This window comes from Syngnathus scovelli, chromosome 7 (assembly GCF_024217435.2).
Source record: "Syngnathus scovelli strain Florida chromosome 7, RoL_Ssco_1.2, whole genome shotgun sequence".
Taxonomy (NCBI): Eukaryota; Metazoa; Chordata; class Actinopteri; order Syngnathiformes; family Syngnathidae; genus Syngnathus; species Syngnathus scovelli.
This window is the reverse complement of record NC_090853.1, coordinates 17,665,888-17,691,470: the sequence shown is the minus strand read 5'-3', so window position 1 is coordinate 17,691,470 and position 25,583 is coordinate 17,665,888. Positions and strand designations below refer to the sequence as shown.

At 45.8% G+C, this 25,583-nt stretch overlaps 1 protein-coding gene across 36 annotated transcripts in view; it reads left to right on the top strand.

The window, feature by feature from the left end:
• Window positions 1-25,583, top strand: part of bcas3 (BCAS3 microtubule associated cell migration factor) — a 287,913-nt gene that overhangs the window by 30,127 nt on the left and 232,203 nt on the right. For 15 of the 36 annotated variants that reach the window (XR_007482725.2, XR_011087061.1, XM_049725730.2 and 12 more), the window contains exons 3-6: window positions 4,506-4,560; window positions 13,534-13,681; window positions 14,805-14,880; window positions 19,022-19,125. Coding sequence is in view for 33 of the 36 variants with exons in the window: in XM_049725730.2 (XP_049581687.1) it covers window positions 4,547-4,560; window positions 13,534-13,681; window positions 14,805-14,880; window positions 19,022-19,125 (342 nt within the window). In the remaining 3 variants the exon portion in view is untranslated. Of the gene's footprint in view, window positions 1-4,367; window positions 4,422-4,505; window positions 4,561-13,533; window positions 13,682-14,804; window positions 14,881-19,021; window positions 19,126-19,785; window positions 19,823-25,583 lie in introns of all 36 variants that reach the window. The other 21 variants (XM_049725734.2, XM_049725720.2, XM_049725721.2 and 18 more) reach the window with 8 other exon arrangements.

Sequence of the window (25,583 nt, the reverse complement as noted above, 5' to 3'; positions counted from 1 at the left end):
AAGTAATAAAGAAATCAGTAGTATTGTTGGTCTTCCTTTTTTGCTATTGTATCATGGTCTGGAGTAAAATTTGTTGTGGTAATTCTTAGGATAGAGCCGAGGTGTCGGTCCGTTAACCTAGATCTGTGACGGGCTTTGTTGACGTTCATGTGGCTGAACGTCTGTTCACACACGTAGGTCGAGCCAAATCGTCCACTCTTTTTTTTAAACACTCGGCACTCAGCGTCCACCTTTCTTTTCCCCGAGCCACTCATTTTAATGGAAGGATTCCAGGGGAAGGTTTGTAGGTGGCATTGGCATAAAACTGTATCTGAAAGCTCAGCACGCGAATTACAAGAATGCTGATGTCACAGCCCACACTCGAAATTCGGCACTGATGGAAATAGAGTGCGGAGTGCGCCGGGTCCGTACTACTTAGTACGTACACGCACTTGTAAGTGTGCACCGAGCTGTCTGACACGGCTTCCGGGAATAAATGCGTGGGCGGGCGCTTCCCCATCTATTGGGGAAACATAGTAATTGCAGGGAAAATGACCAAAAAAAAGTTTATTCAGGTTTGGCGGACCGGATTAAACGCTCCCGTGGGCCGGATGTGGCCTGCGGGCCGTAGTTTGCCCATGTCTGGCTTATCCTGACAAAATCTAGGTTCAAGTTGGGCACCATCTGAGCCTGAAAATCAAGACAATAATTATATTGGTATGGCATCAGTATTCAGAACCAGTTTATTCTGAAAGCGACTTTAAGTCTTGTGAAAATGTTCCTTTTAAAAACTGCTTAGAAGAGTTGGTACCTCTTACGACCTGTGTTGCATGCAGGATCCCTGTTAAAAGCTTCCGGAAAGTTGTATCTGGCAGCAATATTGTTCATCATATTGTGTATCTCTGTTATTATGGTGAGAAGACTCAGCACATTCTTCGATTGGTGTGGATTGATCAAAGGTGGCATCTGGAAACATTCTTACTATATGTGCTGCCACTCTCTTCTGGACTGACTTAGTCGCGCTTAGAGAGCTTCTCAAATATCCTGAACCTGGATATGATACATGAAAGCACCTTCTACGAAGTACAACAACTCTTATTACTTGTTGTCAACAAAAAATTGATGTCTCATCAGTGTCATTTCATAATTAATTGAAAGAAATCAACCAACCTCTGGAGATGAGGGATGCAACAGCCTTAGTTTTGGTGCAAAATACTGCACTTATTCTTTAACCAGCTTGACAACAAGATTCTTGACTTTGAGCTTGCTCAACTGACACAGAGTGCACATCACAAGCAATGGATTTTTTTTTCATTTTTGTACAATATTAGTCCGGGTACTGAGACTGCTGCATGACAATATGTCAGCTACATTCCTCAGTGGCAGTGGAGATGAAACAGAACCTTTTGGGGTTGACACAGGAGTCAAGCAGGGTTGTCTCATCGCTCCAACGCTGTTCTCCATCTTCATTGCTACTATCCGCCGTCTCATGGGCAGACATCTTCCACAGGTAGTCCAACTTATGTACAGAACTGACGGGCAACTTTTTAACATCAACCGATTCAGGGCCAAAGGTCGAACCAACACCATATCCATCATGGAGCTGCAGCATGATCACGCCCTTGTAGCCCTCTCAGAAGAGGACTTACAGTGCACTCTGGTTGCCTTTGCGAAAGCATACAAACAGCTTGGTCTAGCCATCAACATAAAAAAGACTCAAATCTTACATCAGCCACCACCAAAGACTACTCCTGTTTCGGCCCCAAAGATCTTCTTTGACAACACCAGACTGAAAAACATGGACCACTTCCAATATCTGGGCAGCCTTCTATCATCCAAAGCGAACATTGATGATGAGATACACCACCGCCTTAGCTGTGCCAGTGGGGCTTTTTCAAGGCTAAGAAAAAGAGTCTTTGAGAACCGCGACCTTCTGGCAAAGACCAAAATCCTGTTGTAATACTACCCACTCTTCTGTATGGGTCAGAGGCCTGGACCACATACAGCAGGCATTTAATCTCCTCAGTGGTATATCACTAGAGATACCTCCTAAAAATTCTCAGGATCAATTGGTAGGATTGACACACCAACACCAACATCCTGGAGGAGGCTGACATCCCTACCATCACTGCCACCATCGCACAACACCAGCTCAGATGGACTGGTCATGTTGTCCGCATGCCTGAGCTTCGACTTCCAAAACAAGTTCTCTATTCCTAGCTTGTTGAAGGAAAACGTGCCCCAGGAGGCCAGAAGATGAGGTATAAGGACAACATTAAAACAAACATCAAAAGGTTCCACATAGATCTTAAGACCTGTGAAGACATGGCAAAAGATAGGTTGACATTGAGAAACCTTGTCCGTGAGGCACTTTATAATGCTGAACCATACTGCAGAAGAAAAGTGCAGACTCAGAAAGGAGAGAGCATCCACCAAACAGGCCCAACCCAAACCCACCACCACCATCAAATTCACCTGTTCACACTACACAAGAACAATCGGGTCCAGGATCGGCCTTCACCCCCATCTGAAGACCCACAAGGACTAAGACGGGGGACAGTCATACTTGACCACGAGTGACCGCCGATGATGATGATCCCAGCAGTCATTGGGCAGTAGGCGAGGGACACCCTTAACTGGTTGCCAGCCAATCGCAGGGCACACAGAGACGAACAACCATCCGCACTCGCACTCACACCGAGGGGCAATTGCTCAATCGGCCTACCAAGCATGTTTTTGAGATGTGGGAGGAAACCGGAGAAAACCATGCGGGCACAGGGAGAACATGCAAACTCCACACAGGGAGGGTCGGCGGTCGAACCGAACCCACACCCTCTTAACTGGATGCAATCAGCCTGTGCCATTGCTGAGGTGTTATAGATGCCCAGGATGCTTGAATAGCGTCCTTTAGCTCATTTGCATTGTTGGGTCTGGTGTCTTTCAGCTTCTTCTTCACAATAACCCACAAATTTCCTATGGGATTCAGGTTAGGGGAATTGGCAGGCCAATCAAGGACAGTAATGCCATGGTCAGTACACCATTTACTGGTGGTTTTGGCACTGTGTGCAGGTGCCAGATCATACTGGGAAATGAAGTCATCATCTCCATAGAGCTTTTTAGCAGACACAAGCATGTAGTGCTCTAAAATCTCTTGGTACACAGCTGCATTTACTCTGGACTTGATGAAACACAGTGGACCAACACCAGCAGCTGACATTGCTCCCCAGACCATCGCTGACTGTGGGAACTTCACACTGGATTTCAAGCAACTTGGATTTTGCTCCTCTCCAGCCTTTCTCCAGACTCTGGCGCCTTGACTTCCAAATGAAATACAAAACTTGCTTTCATCTGAAAAGAGGACTTTGGACCACTCTGCAACTGTCCAGTGCTTCTTTTCCATAGGCCAAGTCAGACGCTTCTTCCGTTGTCTTGAGTTCAGAAGTGGTTTGACCATGGGAATACGGCTATTGTAGCCCATTTCCCGGACACGTCTGTAAACAGTGGCTTTTGATACCTGGACTCCAGCTTTAGTCCACTGTCTTTGAAACTCCACCAAATTCTGAAAGCGACTCTTCTTCACAATGCTGTTAAGGCTGCAGTCATCTCCCTACCAACAGACTTTTTGTGGATGTGCTTTGAAACTGCACTCTGTGAACAGCTTGTTCTTTGAGAAATTTATTTTTGTGTCTTACCCTCCTGATAGAGGGTGTCAATGATGGTCCTCTGGACAGCAGTCAGATCAGCAGTCTTCCCCATACTTGTGATTTTGTTTCTTGAACCAAGCTGAGTGTTTTTCAAGGGTCAGGAGTTAATTAGACGATTCAAGTGATTAGTTGAATACACTACTAGTATACTTTTTCATGATATTCTAATATTTTGAGATAGGATGTTTGAGTTTTCTTAAGTTGTATGCCATAATCAGCAATATTAAAATAATAAAAGGTTTGCAATATTTCAGTTGATTTGTAATGAATCCAGAATGTATGACATTTTTGCTTTTTTAATTGCATTTCAGAAAATAAACAACTTTATCACAATATTCTAATTTTCTGAGACAGTCCTGTAGGTAGTTTGGCTACAATAGTTTCCTTTAATACATTGGTTCTTAACCTGGGTTTGATTGAACACTAGGGGTTTGGGTCGGTCTCAGGGGTTCGGCAGAGCTTCCACTGCGGAAGTCCGAACACACCTGATTTATCATGTAAATTTGTGATAACGCATATCTGAACTGGTCTCGCAAAGGCACACTGATTTGCAGGTATGTAATTTGTTGTGAGTTCATGCATTGTGCTTGTTTTGTTCTTTGATCAAGATCATGATCATGCACGGCTCATTTTGTGCACCAGTAAAAATCATCTGTCTTGAATTTTTTTTTTTCTTTTCACTAGAGTGGTTCAGTGAATGCGCATATGAAACTGATGGGGTTCAGTACCTCCAACAAGGTTAAGAACCACTGCTTTAATAGTTTGGTATTTGTAAGCCTTCATCCATCTGTCTTAATTGACAATGGTGTTTTGTTGTCACAGGGAGCAGTCTTACATGGAAAGTGTGGTGACCTTCTTGCAAGATGTTGTCCCTCAGGTAAATGTTCTCGGGCCTTATTCACTCTGAATAGGTGTTGACATATGTAACCTTAACACTCAGAGATCTAGGCCTGTTATGATAATGAAACTGTTAGGACTATATATTTTTGCTGTAAGTCATGATAAACAATAATATCCTTGTTGTTTTTTATGTCACTCAAACACAGCCGAGCAAAAATAAGTTCCAATAATAATCCTTTTTAAGAGCAATTTTCAAGTACTACGTTGTATTGAAATGTATAACAATAAAATATCTTAGATTAAAAAAGAACGCCATTAAGGCTTTGTTAAAAAAAACTTCCAACAAATATTAAGACAACTTGTAATGCAGAGTACAACAAGATGTTTCCCTCGCAATTTCCACTTTCCTGTGGTTGTACGAGGATGGAATGGCTGGGAAATCAAAGTATTTTTGTCTCTCTCAAAAGTACCGTTCTTCCGCACCATAAGGCGCTTCGGGTTAAAAGGTGCAGACTCAATTGAGGGGTCTATTTTGTATTTAATTCACACATAGGGCGCATGCATGCCATGACTTACGGTAAAAAAAAAAAAAAAAACATCACGGGAACCAGAAAGTGAGTTTGGATGTCCTTTATTCTACTGTTTAACCATGTACTCTACTGCAGTGGTCCTCAACCTTTTTAGCGCCACGGACCGGTTACGTGTCAGCAATATTTTCGCGGACCGACCTTTATATGAATAAATAATACATTTATATAAATAAATAATACATTTATAATAAATTTATAAAAACGATGAAATAAAATTATACGACTGGCATAAAAACAAATATAAACCACATAAAAATAAAACTCACCATTACGTTGAATTAGTGGGAGCACTGAGCTTGTTTCTCAGAAACGAGCCGGTCCCATCTAGGCGGAATCGGAGACAATGACACCCGAAGTGGTTAATGTTTGTCTTTTAATGCAGGATGCCTGGTCTCCATGTGCCGAAGCAGTTTTGAAGGCTTCATTTCCTCGTTAGCTAGCCTGTCGCCATATATCCAGAGTGCGCTTGGCGCGTCAGAATCACCTGTGGCGATAAATTCATATTTTATGTAGAACTCCAGAAATGTTCTTTTTAATGCAGCTTTCCTTTTCTTAGAAGTCGTAGCCTCTTCTTCTTCCGTCTCCTCATTGGGCTTTTTTCCCTTTCCGAAGAAGCTTTCCAAACATCTCTGTTTCTTGCTCATTTTTGTTTGCTTCGCGGGCTCGACTGGGGTGACATGTCACGTGACCGAGACGAGCATCTTGACCTGAATTAACCAGTATTAAGAGACACAGATGCACCGACGGATGTAATTAGGAGAGATTCGCCAAATTCTTTATATTTTTCAAAATAAATTCTTACTCATTTTTGCTAGCTTTGCGCGCTTGACTGGGGAAACATGTCACGTGACCGGGACGAGCGTCTTGACCTGAATTAATCGATCGTCCATAAAAAAAATAAAATTAAAAAAAATTCTGTGCGACTTGGCGGCCTGGTACCAAGTGACCCACGGACCGGTACCGTTCCGCGGCCCGGTGGTTGGGAACCGCTGCTCTACTGTACTCACATTATTTGTTAATCGATATTCATACGCAAATCCGTCCAAGTCCTCATCTTCTGCATCCAAATTAAACAGTTGGGCAAGTTCGCCATTAAACATGCCAAGTTTCTTCTCGTCATCACGTTGCTCTTTTGCAATGATCCTGGCTTTCCAGAAAGCTCTACTTGTACCTCGTAAGCATGACTCTTTATCTATGACATTTTAGAGGTTCCTAATGCTGTTTTCTTTGAACAAACGATCATATTTATTTATCAATGGCGGCGGAGGTACATGCTCAACGTGTTACGTGCAACTCTGATTGGTTTACCGCCCCGATCTACGTAAACCGTAATGCCCTCTGATTGGTTTATCGGGTCTTCATATTACGGCTGTATAATACGGAAGCCACACAAAACAACTTTACAGATTTTGGAATTTGGTCCACACAAAAGGTGCACCACCTTATTAAAAGTTCGTTTTTTGAGAAAGTTAAAGGCTTTTAAGTGCGCCTTATAGTGTGGAAATACGGTACTCAAACGTCTGCACATGGATTTTATATTTGTTTAGTTTCTTTTTTTTTAAATATAAACGTGTCATTTTGTAGCAATCAATGAAATATCCAATGTGATTGTTTCAAGGTCAACCCAAATTACAAATGTTTTGCAAAGCTATGAAACCCATCTGGTCTATATATGAACTGGAGAATGTCTTGTTGTACCACTTTTTGTCACTAAATGACTGTCGGTCCATGAGCTAAATGGCTGCAGTGCAGTCTGAAAAGACCCTCCCCTCTTAGGATGCGCATAAAGTAAGTCAAACATGGCTCCCGCCATGAGCACAGCCAGACAAGCAATACATTTGATTTTTTTTCTTTTTGAAGCAAATGCGTCATGGCACCTATTGCCAATCTTGTAAGAATAATGTATGTTCATCCCAATTGTTCTATAGTATGTTTACTTTTGTTCAGTGTGTTCATCTTTCTGCTCAGTTGTATGTTTATATTTGTTTGATTCGACCTTAAACATTAATAAATTGGCGTTCATTTTTTTATGGCCAATTAACTTCTGAATTTTAATTTGAATTACCACTGATTTGTGCATATCAGTTCACATTTTAACTAAGCGCAAATATAACTGAATATAAACCACTGGCAACAAACCCAAGTACACTTCAAAGTAAAAATGTCCTAAAGAATAGACTTATTCAAATTTTCCTGTCTGTTGTGATTGTTCCCTGTTGGAGGTTACATATTTTGAAGCCAAACCACTTGCTTACGACAAACCGAGGGTTTTTGTATTGTTTGAGTTCTGACAATGACCTCTTTTTAATAATGATAATTAATAATAATAATAATAATAATAAATTTTATTTGTAAAGCGCTTTTCATAAAATAATCTCAAAGTGCTACAGAAACAAGACTAGAAGTAAAAACACACAAGAAACCAGAATAAAAGCATAAAAGCATAAAAGCACAGAGACAATAAAAGACACCTATTCAAGATTCAAGAATTTTTATTCGCCATGTTTGAGCGTGCTAAACAAGGAATTTGACTTCGGTACATCACAGCCTCTGTTTAACATTTAGGTGACTAACAAGACTCAGGATGTGTGAAAAATGACAAATATTCTCAAACATCCCCTGATCCTAAACTCCCAGGAGGGCAAGGAAAAACTCAAAACTCCAACTAGGGGAAATGAGAAACCTTGAGAAGAGACCACAGATGGGAGGATCCCTCTTCCAGGATGACCAGGCTGCAATGGATGCAGAGAGGACACATAGTACAAATAATGTAGACGATTCCAAAAAGGTGTAAAGAGCAGGATATTATTGCACAGCAATGACTCTGAGACTCTAAGAGTGGTGTGAGTTCATCAGAGCGAGCCTGGGGGAAGAAGCTGTCTCTGTGTCTGCTGGTTTTGGCGTAAAGAGCTCTGTAACGCCGTCCGGATGGGAGTAGTTTGAACAGCCTGCAACCTGGGTGAGAAGGGTCTGTAGAGATGTTACTTGCACGTTTCCTGGTCCTGGACAGGTACAAGTCTTGGATAGATGAGAGGTTGATTCCAATTATCTTTCCTGCAGTCCTGATTGTCTGTTGCAGTCTGTGCTTGTCTTGTTTGGAGGCTGATCCAAACCAGACAGTGATGGAGGTGCAGAGGACAGACATGATGGCAGTATAGAAGGTCTTCAGCAGCTCCCGCGGCAGGTTAAACTTCTTGAGCTGTCTCAGGAAGTATAGCCTCTGCTGGGCCTTCTTCCGGACAGAGTCTATGTGGTTGGTCCATTTCAGGTCCCGAGAGATTGTGGTTCCCAGGAACTTGTAGGTGTCTGTGGAGAGAATAGTATTACTGTGGATAGTGAGGGGTGAAAGTGGTGAAGGGTCTCGCCTGAAGTCCACTGTCATCTCCACGGTCTTGAGCGCGTTCAGCTCCAGGTGGTTTTGGCTGCACCAGTGGACCAGCCGCTCCACCTCCTGTCTGTACGCAGTCCCATCACCGTCCCGGATCAGTCCGATGAGTGGTGTCGTCTGCGTACTTCAGGAGCTTCACAGTAGAGTCACCTGAGGACAAATCGTTGGTGTAGGGAGAGAAGAGCAGTGGGGAGATGACACACCCCTGAGGGGTGCCAGTATTGGTGGTCCAGGTGTCAGATGTGATGCTCCCCAGCCTCACACGCTGTCTCCTGTTGGTCAGGAAGCTTGTGATCCACTGACAGGTGGAGGCAGGCACCGCGAGCTGGATGAGCTTCTGTTGGAGGATGTCAGGAGCGATGGTGTTGAACGCCACAAACAGAATCCTGGCGTACGTTCTTGGGCAGGATGTAGTGCAGTCCCATGTTGACCGCAGCATCCACCGGTAGGCAAACGTGAGGGGGTCAAACAGGGGGCCCGTGACATTCTTCAGGTGGTTCAACACTAACATCTCTAAAGATTTCAAGACCACAGATGTCAGGGCGACAGGTCTATAGTCTTTCAAACCTGTGATGGCGGACTTCTTGGCCACCGATACGATAGTGGAGCTCTTGAAGCATGAGGGCACCTCACACAGCTCCAGGGAACGGTTGAAGATCCGTGCAAAGGTGGGTGCCAGCTGTTCAGCACAGACTTTCAAGCAGGAAGGTGACACGCCGTCTGGGTCTGGTGCCTTCCTGATCTTTTGCCTCTGGCGCACTTCCTCCTCGCGATCTGGAGTGCGGGTGCGGCCTCTGCAAGAGAGAGAGTCGGTGACAACGGTGATGGAGGTGTGGACAGAGCGGTTGTGGGGGGATGTGAGTATGTTGATTGTGCTGCAGGAGGTCCTGTTGTGTGGGAGGACCGATCAAAACTGCAGTAGAACCTGTTTAGCTGGTTTGCAAGCTTTGGGCTCTCCACAGGCCGGGGGGGGGGGGGGGGGGTCGTTTCTTGAAGCCCGTGATGCTCTGCAGACCTTTCCACACTATTGAGGGATCAGGATTGGCAGAGAGGTGTCTCTACAGGCGCTCCCTGTAACACCTCCTAGCTTTTCTGACCTCTCGGTTCAGTGCGTTTCTGGTCTGCTTGAACAGGTCCCGGTCGCCACTCCTGTAGGCCTCCTCCTTGATTTTGCGCAGCCTCCTTAGGTTAGGTCCTATGAGGAGCCGGGGAAAGCCTTTCTAAACCGAAAAGTTATAAGCCCCTTTTTAAAAGTGTCCACAGACTAGGGTTGATGTAGGTGCACAGGGAGGGAGTTCCAGATGTGGGGGGCAGCGGCGCAGAAAGCTCTGTCTCCCATGGTGCGGAGTCGTGTACGGGGCTGATGGAGGAGGTTGGAGCTTTGTAACCAGAGGTTACGGGTGGAGGAGTGAGGGGTAAGGAGGACTTTGAGGTATTGAGGGGCATTGCTGTAGATGCAGAGGTGGGTAATGAGGGCGATCTTGTAATGAATTCTTGATGTTATGGGAAGCCAGTGTAGGTGCTGAAGAATAGGGGTCAATTGGTCTTGTTTGCATCAGAGTTCGGGCGGCACAGTTCTGAATGAATTGGAGTTTCTGGAGGTGTTTGTTGGGGATACCGATGAGCAGGCTTTTACAGTAGCCCAGCCTGGAGGAGATAAGGGCGTGGACGAGCTTTTCTGCATCGGAGAAGGTGAGGAAGGGGCGGAGTTTAGAAACGTTTTTTATATGGAAAAAGCAGGTTTTGTACAGATGTTTGATGTGGTTGGTAAAGGTAAGTTGTGGGTCGAACATCACCCCGAGGTTGGTAACAGAGGTGGAGAGGGGGATATCTTGACCAGAAAAGGAGATGGTGGTTATGGGTGATGCCTAGATCTAATGAGGGGTGCCAATTTGTATGGCTTCGGTTTTGGAACTGTTCAGTTGAAGGAAGAAGTAACTCATCCACGCCCTAATGTCCTCCAGGCAGTTGGAAAGGGCCTGTGTGGGTGATGATGAGGGGACCGGAGTGGAGCGTGGATTGGGGTCAGTCCGGAGGTATAACTGGGTGTCATCGGCATAGCAGTGAAAAGAGATGCCATGTCGGCTGATGACCTGACCCAGGGGGAGCATGTACAGAATAAAAAGGAGGGGTCCTAGGACAGATCCTTGAGGGACACCACACGTGACAGGGGCTGTATTTGACTTGGAGGAGCCCAGGCTGACATACTCTGTCCTGTCAGGGAGGTATGATGTGAACCAGTCCAGTGTGGAGAGATGGAGACCAATGTTGGTGTTGAGACAGTTAAGGAGGATATGGTGGTTGACGGTATCAAAGGCTGTTGAAAGATCAAGAAGGATGAGCAGGGAGGGAGGATCCAGAATCGGCGGAGATGAGGAGGTCATTGGTTACCCTCAGCAGTGCTGTCTCTGTGCTATGGGCAGTGCAGAAACCAGACTGGAAGGTTTCAAATAGTGAGTGATGTTGAAGGTGTTCCTGTAGCTGTATGGCAACAGCTTTTTCAAGGACTTTGGACAGGAATGGAAGAAGAGAGTTGGGCCGGTAGTTGGAGAGACATTCTAGGTCGAGGCTGGGTTTTTTCAGGAGAGGCTTGATAACGGTGGTTTTGAGTGATGGCGGAACATGGCCTGAGTTTAGTGAGTGATTTATTATTCGTGTGATAAAAGGGTTTATGGCAGACAGGTTTGATTTGATGAGAGTTGTAGGAATGGGGTCCAAGGGGTAGGTAGAGGGTTTCATTTTTTTGATGCAACTCTCAACTTCGGACTGAGTGGCAGCAGCAAAGGTGCTGAAAGGTGGAGGATGAGGGCAGGCAGATTGCAGAGATGGTGCTGGGGAGCCTGAGAGCTGAGACCGGATGGAAGTGATCGTCTTTGAAAAAGACAAGGAACCTGTTGCATTGTTCTACTGTTGATTCTGTATGTACAGTGGAGCCTCGGTTTTCAAACACAATCCGTTCCGGAAGGCTGTTCGAGAAGTGAATCGTTCAAATTCCAAATCATATTTTCCCATTACAAATAATAGAAAGAAAATTAATTCGTTCCAAGCCCAAAAAAAACCCGCCTTTTTTAAGCATTTTTCATTTGCACATTTTTGTCAAATCACACAACTGCAGCGCACCGCCGAACGCGCAACCGTAGGGCGTCGCCAAAGGCACAACTCCACCACGCTGGTCGCATTATTGTGACAGAGCCGTCGCTGAAATTTAGAAAATATTTTTAAAGTCCTGATGTACTTTCCAAAATTTAAGTGGACATCAGTGCGCAGGGAGCTTAATTTTGTCCGACCGCGCAACTGCACCGCGCTGGTCGCATTATTGTGACAGAGCGGTCGCTAAAATTTTGAAAATATTTTTAAAGTCCTAATGTACTTTCCAAAATTTAAGTGGACCTCAGTGCGCAGGGAGCTTAATTTGGTCCGATCACGGAACCGCAGCGCGCCGGGCGCTCAGTGTCGCATTGCTTTAGGAGCGTCTTTGTGTTTTAGGATGGCTTTACCGCTCCCACTTGCTTCTTTGGAGGCATGATTAGAGTTGATGCAATCCTCAGAGTAACGAGAACGTAATAACGAACGGAGTCAGTTGGCATGCGGGTCCACGGATCATCTCGCGAGGTTCAAAAACCGAATTTCGTCCGACATCCGAAGCAAAAAAATCTTGATTTTTTTTTTTTTTTGTTTGAATACTAATTTGTTTGAGAACCGGGACGTTCGAAAACCGAGGCTCCACTGTATTTGTTTTTTGGGGTTAAGGAGGTGATTTATGGGGGTACAAAGCTGCTTTGAATTTCCAGGATTGCTATTGATGATGTTTGAGTAGTAGATGGACCGGGCTTCTTTAAGGGCTGGTGCATAGGCCTTCTGATGTTCCTTGTAGGACAGCTTGTGTACCACCAGGCCAGATGAATTAGCATGCCTTTCAATGGCACGGCCTGCAGTTTTCATCCTGCGCAGTTCATCAATGAACCAGGGGGCAGTGCGGGAGAAAGACACAGTCCTTCTCTTTAGAGGGGCATGTACATCCAGGAGGCAGTGAAGGTAATGGTTGTAGTGTTCAACCAATTCAGTAGCTGAAGGAAGGTTGACCGAGGCCAGCATTTGGAGGTCAGAGTGCAAAATGGCAGGGTTAATGTTTTTAAGTTTGTGAAATTTAGTATCGCGTTTTGGGCAGGAAATGTCCATGGAAATAACACTGTGGTTGGAGACACCCAGGCCATATACTGCCAGATTATTGATGGAGGGAGAGTCTGAGATGACCAGGTCTAAAGTGTGCCCCCTGGCGTGTGTGGGAGCATCAACATGCTGTGTGAGGTTGAGACAGTCCAACACATGAAGGAAATCAGCTGCCAGGGGGGAGGAGGGGTTATCAATATGAATGTTCATATCACCTAGTATTATATTATTGGAAGATAGAGGTCAGAGGGAGGTGAGAAGGTCATGAAACTCAGGGTTGAACGATGGGTGTGGTTTGGTCGGCCAGTAAATAAGAACAGCATTGATCTTGGACGGAGGTTTTGATTTGAAGGCCAGATATTCAAAAGAGGAGACTTCAGGTAGAGAGAGAGGAGACAGCTTGAGAGTGTCGCGGTAGATCACTGCCAGGCCACCACCTCGGCCAGTGCAGCGAGCTCTCTGCAGGTAACTGAAACCAGGGGGACAGGCTTCATTTAATGATTAAAAAACCTGAGGTTGGTGCCAGGTCTCAGTGAGGCACATCAGGTCAATATCTTTATCAATAATGTGATCACGGACCAAGCTTGATTTATTTGACAGGGACTGAGCATTAAAAAGTTCAGTATTAATGTGGAATTGATCAGTAGATCTCTGGATGGGACAGAGCAGGGTGGGATCCACACCTCTCCTGCCTCGACAGTGTGGCCAAGTCTCGCGATGTTTCCAGCGCTATTCCTTACCGCGGTGTCTGCACTCTGATGACGTGTCAGTGATGTGACCGGAAGAGTGGAGGACCAGGTGGGCGAGGTGGAGCCGGCGTCGGGAGGCTGGATGTAAACAAGCTTTCTCCGTGATGTTCCAGTTTTAAGCTGCGCCAGGGTAGCAGGTCCATTTACCGGAGTAATCAGCGGGGCTGGTACCGGAAAGACGGGCTGGATCCAACGGCTGCATACGAACCAGACAAGCGGAGAAAATCCGCGGCGCAGCTCAGCCGAGCAGGAGACTCTCAGGTGAGCTTTGAAGCGGACAATCACACCGGCACGTCTCCCTCGTCTTATAGAGCGCTTTCTTTGGAGGAAAGGGCATGACAGCCGGCGTCGGTGTTCGGAGCCGCAGGGTCCGTTGAAACGGGACTTTTCAAAGTCAAAGTCTGCTTTATTGTCAATTTCTTCACATGCCAAGACGCACAAAGAAATCGAAATTACGTTCCCACTATCCCATGGTGACAAGACATAGTACACAATATACATACAAGTAAACAACACAAAAAAATAAAAACAAGAAGGCACAAACAAAGAATAAATAAGAGTGATGAATAAATAATAAACAAATAACACAATAAATAAGAGGAGCAAAAATGGAGCAAGTGTGCATACAGCAGACAGTCAGAATATAGCGCAAAAGTACAGGACGCTACGCAGAAGGGGGAAGAGAGTTCAGGATCCTAACAGCCTGGAGAATGAAGCTGTTGGTGAGTCTGGTGGTGAGGGAGCGCAGGCTCCTGTACCTCTTCCCAGAGGGCAGAAGATCAAACAAAGAGTGAGCGGGTTGACTCACATAACTTTTGGTCGCGATCCCTCCGGGGAGAGACGGTAGACAGTCGGCGCAGGTGTTCAGGAATGTCCGCCAGCATCGGTGTTTTCTGATAAGAAAATGGGCGATCAGGTAGCAGTGGGGATTCAAACCAAGCCCTAAGGTCGAGGAGGGTTTGGTGATCATATGTCAGCAGAGCAGAAACATATCATAAGGCAGAAAGCAGCAGGAGTAGGGAAAAAGACTTAACAGCAAAGGAGCGAGGCAGATGGCTTGCCATCACGGGCGCCATCTGTTTTGAATCAATGAATTCAAAAAAGATGAATTAAAAAAAGATGAATAGTAAATGTTTTGATCCTCAAACAGATAAAAACATTCACTATTTGTCCTATTTGAGGTCATAAGATATATAAACTGAGTTTAAATTGTAATACAATTATAATACAAGATAATTTTCATTCAATGTTATTTTGTAATTCATGAATGATTCATAAATGCTAATACTACTGCTATTGGTTGGTAGATCAACAAAATAGTTAGATAATAATTTTTCACATAACTGTCATGTTTCATGTAAAACTCTGGTCTTTTCAACTGTAGGCTTACTCTGGTGGTCTGCAAACTGATGAAAAGGAGAAGGTCATTTGGGTTCGTTTTGAGAAGGCTGATATCAACGGTAAAATAATCAACTAGCTGCTGTTGCTGTTGTTTAGAATTTATTTTAGTTTATATGATAATCACCCTGTAACACAAATTTATATGAAGCTGAACAATCTGCTGTGATTACCTGATTTGCGTGGTAATGCTTTTGGTCTTTAAAAAGTAAATATAATATACATAGTGGTGTCGGTGACAAGAGGAAGTACAGCACTTTTGACCGAGACCTCCTCTGCCTCTTCTCGCCACCCATTCCTCATCAATTCTCATCAGTTCACTGACTTTATTCGCTGACTTTGTGGACCAACAGACCTCAAAGCCTCAAAGGTCATCAGCAATGTCAGCTGTGCTTAACAATGCAGAAACAAAATAATCACCCAACTTGGGGATTGTACCCGCAGCTCTGGCGGCCCCAGCTTAGAAGCGCAACTGCTAAGCTAACAGTCTTCTCATTGCTTTATGATTTCAATATACAGCAGGGGTGTCCAAACTTTTTGCAAGGTGGGCCAGACTTGATAAAGTGAAGGGGCCGGGGGGCCAATAGTTTTTTCAGGACATTTTTTAACTACAAAGATTTCATGCAAATACACAAGCGGGCCATGAATAATACATTTTAAGACCAAAGCTGCGGGCCGAATGACATCTGACCGGGGGCCGGATTTGACTGCGGGCCGGAATTTGGACATGCCTGATATACAGGTATAATTGAGGCTGGCATGATTTGGATTTGTTAAACATTTTCATTACCCCATCCCAGGAAGTTTCCCTTCAACATGCACATTAATCTTTATTGATCAGCTGATAAACACATCGACCGGAGTGGATAGGCGAGGTGGTCGGCACGGACGCCCCACTTCCCACCACACACACACATACACACAAGCAAATGATAGTGACGGGGTGGTTTTAATATTAAATATATAAGATGAAGATTATGATCCGTTTTATTACTGATTTGAAAATGTCCCATGCTGGTGTTATATTTATGAATGAAATAGCCTACATGACATCATTCATCACTTATACCTGCCAAGTGCTGATTTGTCTTTCTGCGCCTCGGTCAAATACACCAAAATTGCGTTCAACCGCCTGCATCTGGACCAGACCTGATTTTTTCACTGTCTAGAATTTGCACAAATGCAGAGAGAGGCTTACCAGGCACTTAAAGGCAAATGCGGCTTTGTGCGATATCTACACAGGCAAGTTTGCGTGCACTGTATTTTCCGCACCATAAGGCGCTTCGGGTTAAAAAGCACAGACTCAATTTCGGGGGCTTTTCTGTATTTAATCCACACATAGGACGCGCAATATAGGGCGCATGCATGCCATAACTTACATTTTTAAAATAACGAAAAAACGTCACAGGAGCAATGGAGTCAGTTCCGTTGTACTTTATTCTACTATTCAATCATCAACTGTATTGTACTCTAATCAATATTAATACGCAAATACATCAAAATTTCTGTATCCAAATTAAACTGTTGGGCAAGTTCGCAATTAAACATGCCAAGTTCCCTCTCGTCATTGTCTCGTCATTGTCGCGTTGCTCTTCTGCAATGATAGAAAGCTCTAATTGTGCCTCGTAAGTACGTCTCTTTGTCTATGCCATTTTAGAGGGTCCTATTGCTGTTTGCTTTGCACAAACAATAGTATTTATTTATCAAGGGCGGCGGAGGTACGTACTCTGTGTTACGTACAGTCCTCTGTTTTTTTGCCCCGATCTACGTAAAACGTAATGTCCTCTGATTGGTTCATCGGGTCTTCATATTACGCCTGTATATTACGGAAGCCACACACACCTTATGGTGCGCAAAATACGGTATGTTTACTTCCGTTTTTAAGACAGTCGGCTGGCCGCCTAATAAACAAACAAACAAACAAACAAACAAACAAACAAACAAACAAACAAACAAACAAACAAACAAACACACTAACTCACTAAATAAATAAATAAATAAATAAATAAATAACAAACAAACAAACAAGAAGGCACGGTGGTGCACTGGTTTGCACGTCTACCTCGATTCCACCTCCGGCCCTCCCTGTGTGGAGTTTGCACGTTCTCCGCGTGCCTACGTGGGTTTTCTCCGGGCACTCCGGTTTCCTTCCACATCCCAAAAACATGCATGGTAGGCTGATTGAGCACTCCACATTGTCCCAAGGTGTGAGTGCGAGTGTGGATGGTTGTTCATCTCTGTGTGCCCTGCAATTGGCTGGCAACCGGTTCAGGGTGTCCCCCGCCTACTGCCCGATGTCTGCTGGAATAAGCTCCAGAACGCCCTTGGGGACAAGCGGTATAGAAAATGGACGGATGGATGAATAAATAAATACATTTTAAATAATCCCATACAACACTCTGTGGCTAATAGGGGGCTGATAATTATCGTGCCACACTATTTTAGCTGCCAAGTCATTTGTGTTTTTATACGTCTCGACGTTTATTAGTACAGTTGAGCCTCGGTTTTCGAACGTCCCGGTTCTCGAACAAATCGGTATTCGAACAAAAAATTCGAGATTTTTTTGCTTCAGGTGTCGGTCGAAATTCGGTTGTCGAACCTCGCCAGATGAGCCGAGAGGATCCGCATGCCAACTGGCTCCGTTCATTATTACGTTCTCGTTAGCCTGAGGATCACATCAACTCTAATCATGGCTCCAAAGGAAGCAAGTGGGAGCAGTAAAGCCATCCTAAAACACAAAGACACTCGTAAAGCAATGCGACACTGAGCGCCCGGCCGGCGCGCTGCGGTTGCGCGATCGGACCAAATTAAGCTCCCTGCGCACTGAGGTCCACTTAAATTTTGGAAAGTCCATTAGGACTTTAAAAATATTTTCTAAATTTTAGCGACCGCTCTGTCACAATAATGCGACCAGCGCGGTGCAGTTGCGCGGTTGGCGACGCGCTACGGTGGCGCGTTCGGCGGTGCGCTGCAGTTGCACGATCGGACACAAATGCACAAATGAAAAAATTCTTAAAAAAGGCGTGTTTTTTTTTTTTTGCTCGGAACAGATTTTTTTTCCCATTATTTGTAATGGGAAAATATGATTCGGAATTCGAACGATTCACTTCTCGGACAGCCTTCTGGAACGGATTGTGTTCGAAAACCAAGGCTCCACTGTATTATTCATATTCCCCATTCCAAACATCCGTCCACTTTTCTGACAGCTACATTTCTAATTCTGCTCACTCAATTTTCATACTTTTATTTTTAGCATTGCAAGTTCTGTGAAAAGCTATTAGCACATGTCACAAGCCACTACAAAGTGGGCGGAGGGCCACACACTAAATTCAACACCGCATTTACCATCAATTTTGGCCTAAAAGCCGCGCCGGACTATAAGCCACACCAGCTAAAATTTGTGATTTATTTAAATTTTATACTTATATAAGCCGCACCGGACTATAAAACGCACGTGCGCATGAGTTAATTACAAAGAAAGACAGTACACAGAAAGCCACGTTTTAATAACATACTTTAACATGTCTTTCTATATGCTGCCTGTGATGCGTTATTGTTGTCCTAAAGGTTTGACATGTTTCCTCAATTTAGAAGTTTTATTTTGACTTTTAATGTTTTTATTAATTTGGAAACAAAATCTGCGATGTAGTGAAGCCGCGATAAACGAAACACGAAGTAGTGAGGGATCACTGTGTGTATCCCCCCTCTATTTTTCCGTGCTTTTTCACATTTGCCATTCTCATCCCTGACAATATGTTTAAAGAGCACTGCTTGAAGATACAAACTGCTACGAAAGCTTTTAGTGCGAGCACCGAGTTGGCTAATCATGGATTTTACAGTACACCACTACATCCCTTTTTGTTTGTTTTTGTTTGTTTTGTCCTATCTTTTCAGATACTGGTTTTAAAATGTTGACTCAGCAATAATTTGTACACAATGCACAAAAACGATGCCTAAAAACTATAAAGAAAACAAGTGTTCATATTTACTTTTTAAAGGGCGAAAAACCCCAAAACAAAACCAAAAAAAAAACGACCAAGCACCTCAAGTAAACACAGCACAATATGTTCAGTGACAGAAAATGAGTGTCACAGGATAAGTCTGTTATTTATTGATTAACATGGGAATTCAAATGAATTCCAAACAATGAAGCAATGCAACTCTGTCTGCTAAAATTTTACTCTAACCATTCTGTTTATGCAGATTCTGCCCGCAACTTTGAGTTGGAGATACAGAGTGGCACAACTGATCCCCCTCTCTGTCTCATGATTGGTTATACTGATGGATTGCAGATCTGGAGTGTGTCTGTAAGTAACATACTAGTATTGTCATCATATCAAAATTTTGACTTTGATACCATGTCTGGCAATCATTGACTTGATAGCCAGTATGACACTGTGACTGGTAGTGTCTTACAGCTTCGTGAGTTTAGGAAACTTTGAAAAGTAATCCACACACTGCAGAAACTCGGATCCATTGTAGTGGAAAAGATCTGTGCCTACTTTCGCCCATGGCCTGTTGGGTAGTGGGTGTGGAAATAGTGTCTCTCTTGGATTGCTGTTTCTGTGTTGGTTGCACACTGCACACTCTAACATCATTTTCTCAATGTGTGCTGACATGTTTGGCCAATATAAAACATCTCTGGCTCACTCTTTACACTTAACCACTCCTAAGTGTGACTTGGGGATTTTCTCCAGCATTTTTTGTCTTAGCTGTGCTGGGACAATACATTTTCCAGCTTTAAACATCAATCCAGCTTCAGAAGAGATCTCAGCCCTAAATGTTTAATAAGGCAAAATGTCTTTAGGTACTGCCTGTCTGTCAGTTGGCCAGCCTTTTAATGTCACTTGCTTTAATAACTCTATTTCAGTATCTTTTGCAGTGGCCTTTCGAAATGTCTGCAGTCTTTCATCTGACATGGGTAGCTGCTGTGTAACCATGTTTACATCTAGCTCTTTTTCCATTAGATCCTCTTTTTGTCCTCCGAGGAACACTCTAATCAAGGTATCTGTAATATAGAGCTCTTTACCAGATTTGTACGTCACTTTTAAATTGTACCTCTCAAGCCTCAGAAGCATTCTTTGTAGCCTCATGGGAGCTCGGTGTAGTGACTTTTTGAAGGTGCTCTCCAGTGGCTTGTGGTCACTTTCTACTTGAATTTATTTTCCATAAACGTACTGATGAAATTTCTCACAGCCATACTATAGCTAGCAACTCCTTTTCCATTTGAGCATACGTACCTTTGTTGACAGTCCGTGAGTGTTCTTGATCTGTAAGCCACAGGTTGTCCATCCGGCAGCAGGACTGGTCCAATTCCTTCAGAACTCGCAGCCACTAACTATGTGACTGGCTTATTGACGTTGTATAGTACTTGAGTATCGAAGTATTAATAACACATTGTTTTAGTTGGTCAAAACTATATTGCAGTTTTTTCTCACAGTGCCACATCTCCTTCAAGCAGCTTTCTCAAAGGTGCACAGGGGTCTGACAAATTTGGTATGAATTTGTCCAGATTGTCAAATCCTGGATTTATCAAATGCAAGCGACCGGCTCTCCGTTTAAAGGGTTAAACTCTCCTTTGTCCCCACTGCCCTAACGCAGCTCTCATGGGGAGACAAGAGTTGAAATAAGCCGGGGATGAAGAGACTCGTCCGAGTTGCTAACCACCTTTATTAAATTAATTCTGAAGGAATCAATCTAATCTTTTTAGGACGCCAATCACTCTAAAGTCAAGTGACGCTCGTGTAGGGTAACTAAGGTAAAGACACGGCGTCAGAATGACCGCACCCTACTGGTGGCCCTCTTCTGGATTCGGGCTTTTGTTAAATCTTGGATATATTTAGCTGTCTTTGTTAAAACCGCGGAAATTTGTCAATTTACACAAGCGCACACCGGCACGTAGCTGAGCTTAAGATAAATATTTCTAACCGGATCTGACAATTCCTGATGTTAAGGATTAAAGCTGTCTTCACTTTAAAAGAACTGAACGTTTTACAGTATGACTATGATAGACAAAAGAGATTTAGAGCTTAAAAGATCAAAATAATCATTAATCGAAATTAAATGATTATAAAGTAGAAATTAAATGAATAAGTAAGAAAAATAATTACAAGTCTCAATTGTTCGAACAAACAATAATTCCACTCACCAATCTCAATAGAGCAAAAACTATTCAGTCTCGAAGTTCTCTCGATTGAAAACTCAAAAATATAGCAAAAAGAGGAAAATGAGACAAAAGATATAAAATGCTATTTGGTGAAATAAATCGAGTGATCAATTCGCTTTTGTTCCAAAAATCCTAATTCCATCCATCCATCCATCCATCCATCCATCCATCCATCCATCCATCCATCCATCCATCCATCCATCCATCCATCCATCCATCCATCCATCCATCCATCCATCCATCCATCCATCCATCCATCCATCCATCCATCCATCCATCCATCCATCCATCCATCCATCCATCCATCCATCCATCCATCCATCGCGGGGGCAGTAGCTTTAGGAGGGACTCCCAGACTTTCCTCTCCCCAGCCACTTCATCCAGCTCATCTTGGGAGATCCCAAGGTGTTCCCAGGCCAGCTGAGAGACTTAGTCTCTCCAGCGCGTCCTGGGTCGTCCCCGGGGTCTCCTACCGGTGGGACATGCCCGGAACACCTCCCCAGGGAGGCGTCCAGGAGGCATCCTGATGAGATGCCCGAGCCACCTCAGCTGGCTCCTCTCAACGTGGAGGAGTAGCGACTCTACTCCGAGTCTCTCCCGGATGACCGAGCTTCTCACCCTATCTCTAAGGGAGAGCCCAGACATCCTGCGGAGAAAACTCATTTCGGCCGCTTGTATCCGGGATCTTTCGGTCACGACCCATAGCTCGTGACCACAGGTGAGGGTAGGAGCGTAGATCGAGGGGTAAATTGAGAGCTTTGCCTTTTGGCTCAGCTCTCTCTTTACCACGATGGACCGGTACAGAGTCCGCATTACTGCCAATGCTGCACCGATCCGCCTGTCGATCCCATGCTCCATCCTCCCCTCACTCGTGAACAAGACCCCAAGATACTTGAACTCCTCCACTTGGGGCAGGATCTCATCCCCGATCCGGAGAGGGCATTCCACCCTTTTCCGACTGAGGACCATGGACTCGGATTTGGAGGTGCTGACCCTCATTCCGAACGCTTCACACTCGGCTGCGAACCGCTCCAGTGAGAGCTGGAGATCACGGCCTGAAGAAGCCAACAGCACCACATCATCTGCAAAAGATTCAAGATTCAAGATTCAAGATTCAAGAGTTTTTTATTCGCCATGTTTGAGCGTGCCAAACAAGGAATTTGACTTCGGTAAATCACAGCCTCTGTTCAACATTTAGGTGACTAACAACAACACTCAGGACATGTGAAGAACGAAAGATATTCTCAAACACCCCCTGATCTTAAACTCCCAAGAAGGCAAGGAAAAACTCAAAACTCCAGCTAGGGGAAATGAGAAACCTTGAGAAGAGACCACAGATGGGAGGGTCCCTCTTCTAGGATGACCAGGCTGCAATGGATGCAGAGAGGACACATAGTACAAACAGTGTAGACAAAAAAGGTGTGGCAAGCGGGATGTTATTGCACAGTAATGACTCTGAGACTCTAAGAGTGGTGTGAGTTCATCAGAGCGACAGCCTGGGGGAAGAAGCTGTCTCTGTGTCTGCTGGTTTTAGTGTACAGAGCTCTATAACGGTGTCCGGAGGGGAGTAGTTCAAACAGGCTGCAACCTGGGTGCGAAGGGTCTGTTGAGATGTTACTTGCACGTTTCCTGGTCCTGGACAGGTACAAGTCTTGGATAGATGGGAGGTTGATTCCAATTATCTTTTCTGCAGTCCTTATTGTCCGTTGCAGTCTGTGCTTGTCTTGTTTGGAGGCCGATCCAAACCAGACAGTGATGGAGGTGCAGAGGACAGACTGGATGATGGCAGTGTAGAAGGTCTTCAGCAGCTCCCGTGGCAGGTTGAACTTCTTGAGCTGTCTCAGGAAGTACAGCCTCTGCTGGGCCTTCTTCCGGACAGAGTCTATGTGGCCGGTCCATTTCAGGTCCCGAGAGATTGTGGTTCCCAGGAACTTGAAGGTGTCTGTGGAGAGAATAGTATTACTGCGGATAGTGAGGGGTGAAAGTGGTGAAGGGCCTCGCCTGAAGTCCACTGTCATCTCCACGGTCTTGAGCGGGTTCAGGTCCAGGTGGTTTTGGCTGCACCAGTGGACCAGCCGCTCCACCTCCTGTCTGTACGCAGTCTCATCACCGTTCTGGATCAGTCCGATGAGAGTGGTGTCGTCTGCATACTTCAGGAGCTTCACGGAAGAGTCACTTGCGGAGAAATCGTTGGTGTAGAGGGAGAAGAGCAGTGGGGAGAGGACGCATCCCTGAGGGGCTCCAGTGTTGGTGGTCAGGGTGTCAGATGTGATGCTCCCCAGCCTCACACGCTGTCTCCTGTTGGTCAGGAAGCTGGTGATCCACTGACAGGTGGAGGCAGGCACCGCAAGCTGGATGAGCTTCTGTTGGAGGATGTCAGGAGCGATGGTGTTGAACGCCGAGCTGAAGTCCACAAACAGGATCCTGGCGTACTTTCCTGGGGTGTCCAGGTGTTGCAGGATGTAGTGCAGTCCCATGTTGACCGCATCATCTACCGACCTGTTTGCCCGGTAGGCAAACTGGAGGGGGTCCAGCAGGGGGCCCGTGACATCCTTCAGGTGGTTCAGTACTAACCTCTCGAAAGATTTCATGACCACAGATGTCAGTGCAACAGGTCTATAGTCATTCATACCTGTGATGGCGGGCTTCTTGGCCACTGGAACGATGGTGGAGCTCTTGAAGCACGAGGGCACCTCACACAGCAGAGACGCTGAGTTTGGCGATGCTGAGGTCCCCAAACCGAACCCCCTCAATGCCTCGGCTGCGCCTAGAAATTCTGTCCATAAAAAATATGAACGGAATCGGTGACAAAAGGCAGCCTTGACGGAGTCCAACCCTCACTGGGAACGAATCCGACGTACTGCCGGAAGTGCGGCCCAAACTCTGTCATCGGCAATACAGGGACCGGACCGCCCTTATCAGTTGGCTCGGCACCCCGTACTCCCGAAGCACCCTCCACAGAACCTCCCGAGGGACACGGTCGAACGTCTTCTCCAAGTCCACAAAACACATGTGGACTGGTTGGGTGAACTCCCATGCATCCTCAAGGATCCTGCCGAGGGTGTAGAGCTGGTCCACTCACTGTTCCACGGCCAGGACGAAAGCCACACTGCTCCTCCTGAATCCGAGGTTCGACCTCCCGACGGACCCTCCTCTCCAACACCCCTGAATAGACCTTACCAGGGAGGCTGAGGAGTGTGATTCCCCTGTAATTGGAACACACCCTCCGGTCCCCCTTCTTAAAGAGGGGAACCACCATCCCAGTCTGCCAATCCAGAGGCACCGTCCCCGATGTCCACACAATGTTGTAGAGGCGTGTCAGCCATGACAGCCCCACAACATCCAGATCCTTTAAGAACTCCGGGCGGATCTCATCCACCCCCGGGGCCTTGCCATTGAGGAGTTTTTTAACTACTTCAGTGACTTCGACCCCAGAGATTGGAGAGTCCGCCTCAGAGTCTCCAGACCCTGCTTCCACAATGGAAGGCGTGTACATGGAATTGAGGAGGTCTTCGAAGTATTCTCCCCACCGACTCACGACGTCCCGAGTCGAGATCAGTAGTACGCCATCCCCACTGTAAACAGTGTCGACGTTGCACTGCTTCCCCCTCCTGAGATGCCGGATGGTGGACCAGAATTTCCTCGAAGCCGTCTGGAAGTCATTCTCCATGGCCTCGCCAAACTCCTCCCAAACCCGGGTTTTTGCCTCACCAACCGCCGAAGCCGCGTTCCGCTTGGCCATCCGGTACCTGTCAGCTGCCTCCGGAGTCCCGCAGGCCAAAACGGCCCGATAGGACTCCTTCTTCAGCTTGACATGCCGTGTCCACCAGCGGATTCGGGGATTGCCGCCACGACAGGCACCAACGACCTTACGGCCACAGCTCCGGTCGGCCGCCTCAACAATGGAGGCGCGGAACATGGTCCACTCAGACTCAATGTCCCTCTCCTCCCCCGGGACGTGGGAAAAGCTCTGCCGGAGGTGGGAGTTCAAGCTCTTCCTGACAGGAGATTCTGCCAGACGTTCCCAGCAGACCCTCACAGAGCGTTTGGGTCTGCCAGGTCGGACCGGCATCTTACCCCACCATCGGAGCCAACCCACCACCAGGTGGTGATCAGTTGACAGCTCCGCCCCTCTCTTCACCCGAGTGTCCAAAACATGCGGCCGCAAATCCGATGACACGATTACAAAGTCGATCAGCAAACTGCGGCCTAGGGTGTCCTGGGGCCAAGTGCACACATGGACACCCTTATGTTTGAACATGGTGTTCATTATTGAAAATCCGTGTCGAGCACAGAAGCCCAATAATAGAACACCGCTCGGGTTTAGATCAGGGGGGCCGTTCCTCCCAATCACGCCCTTCCAGGTCTCACTGTCATTGCCCACGTGAGCATTGAAGTCACCCAGTAGAATAACGGAGTCCCCAGAAGGAGCGCTCTCCAGCACTTCCTCCAGGGACCCCAAGAAGGGTGGGTACTCTGAGCTGCCGTTTGGTGCATAGACACAAACAACAGTCAGGACCCGTTTCCCCCACCCGAAGGCGGAGGGAGGCTACCTTCTTGTTCACCGGGGTGAACCCCAATGTGCAGGCGCCCAGCCGG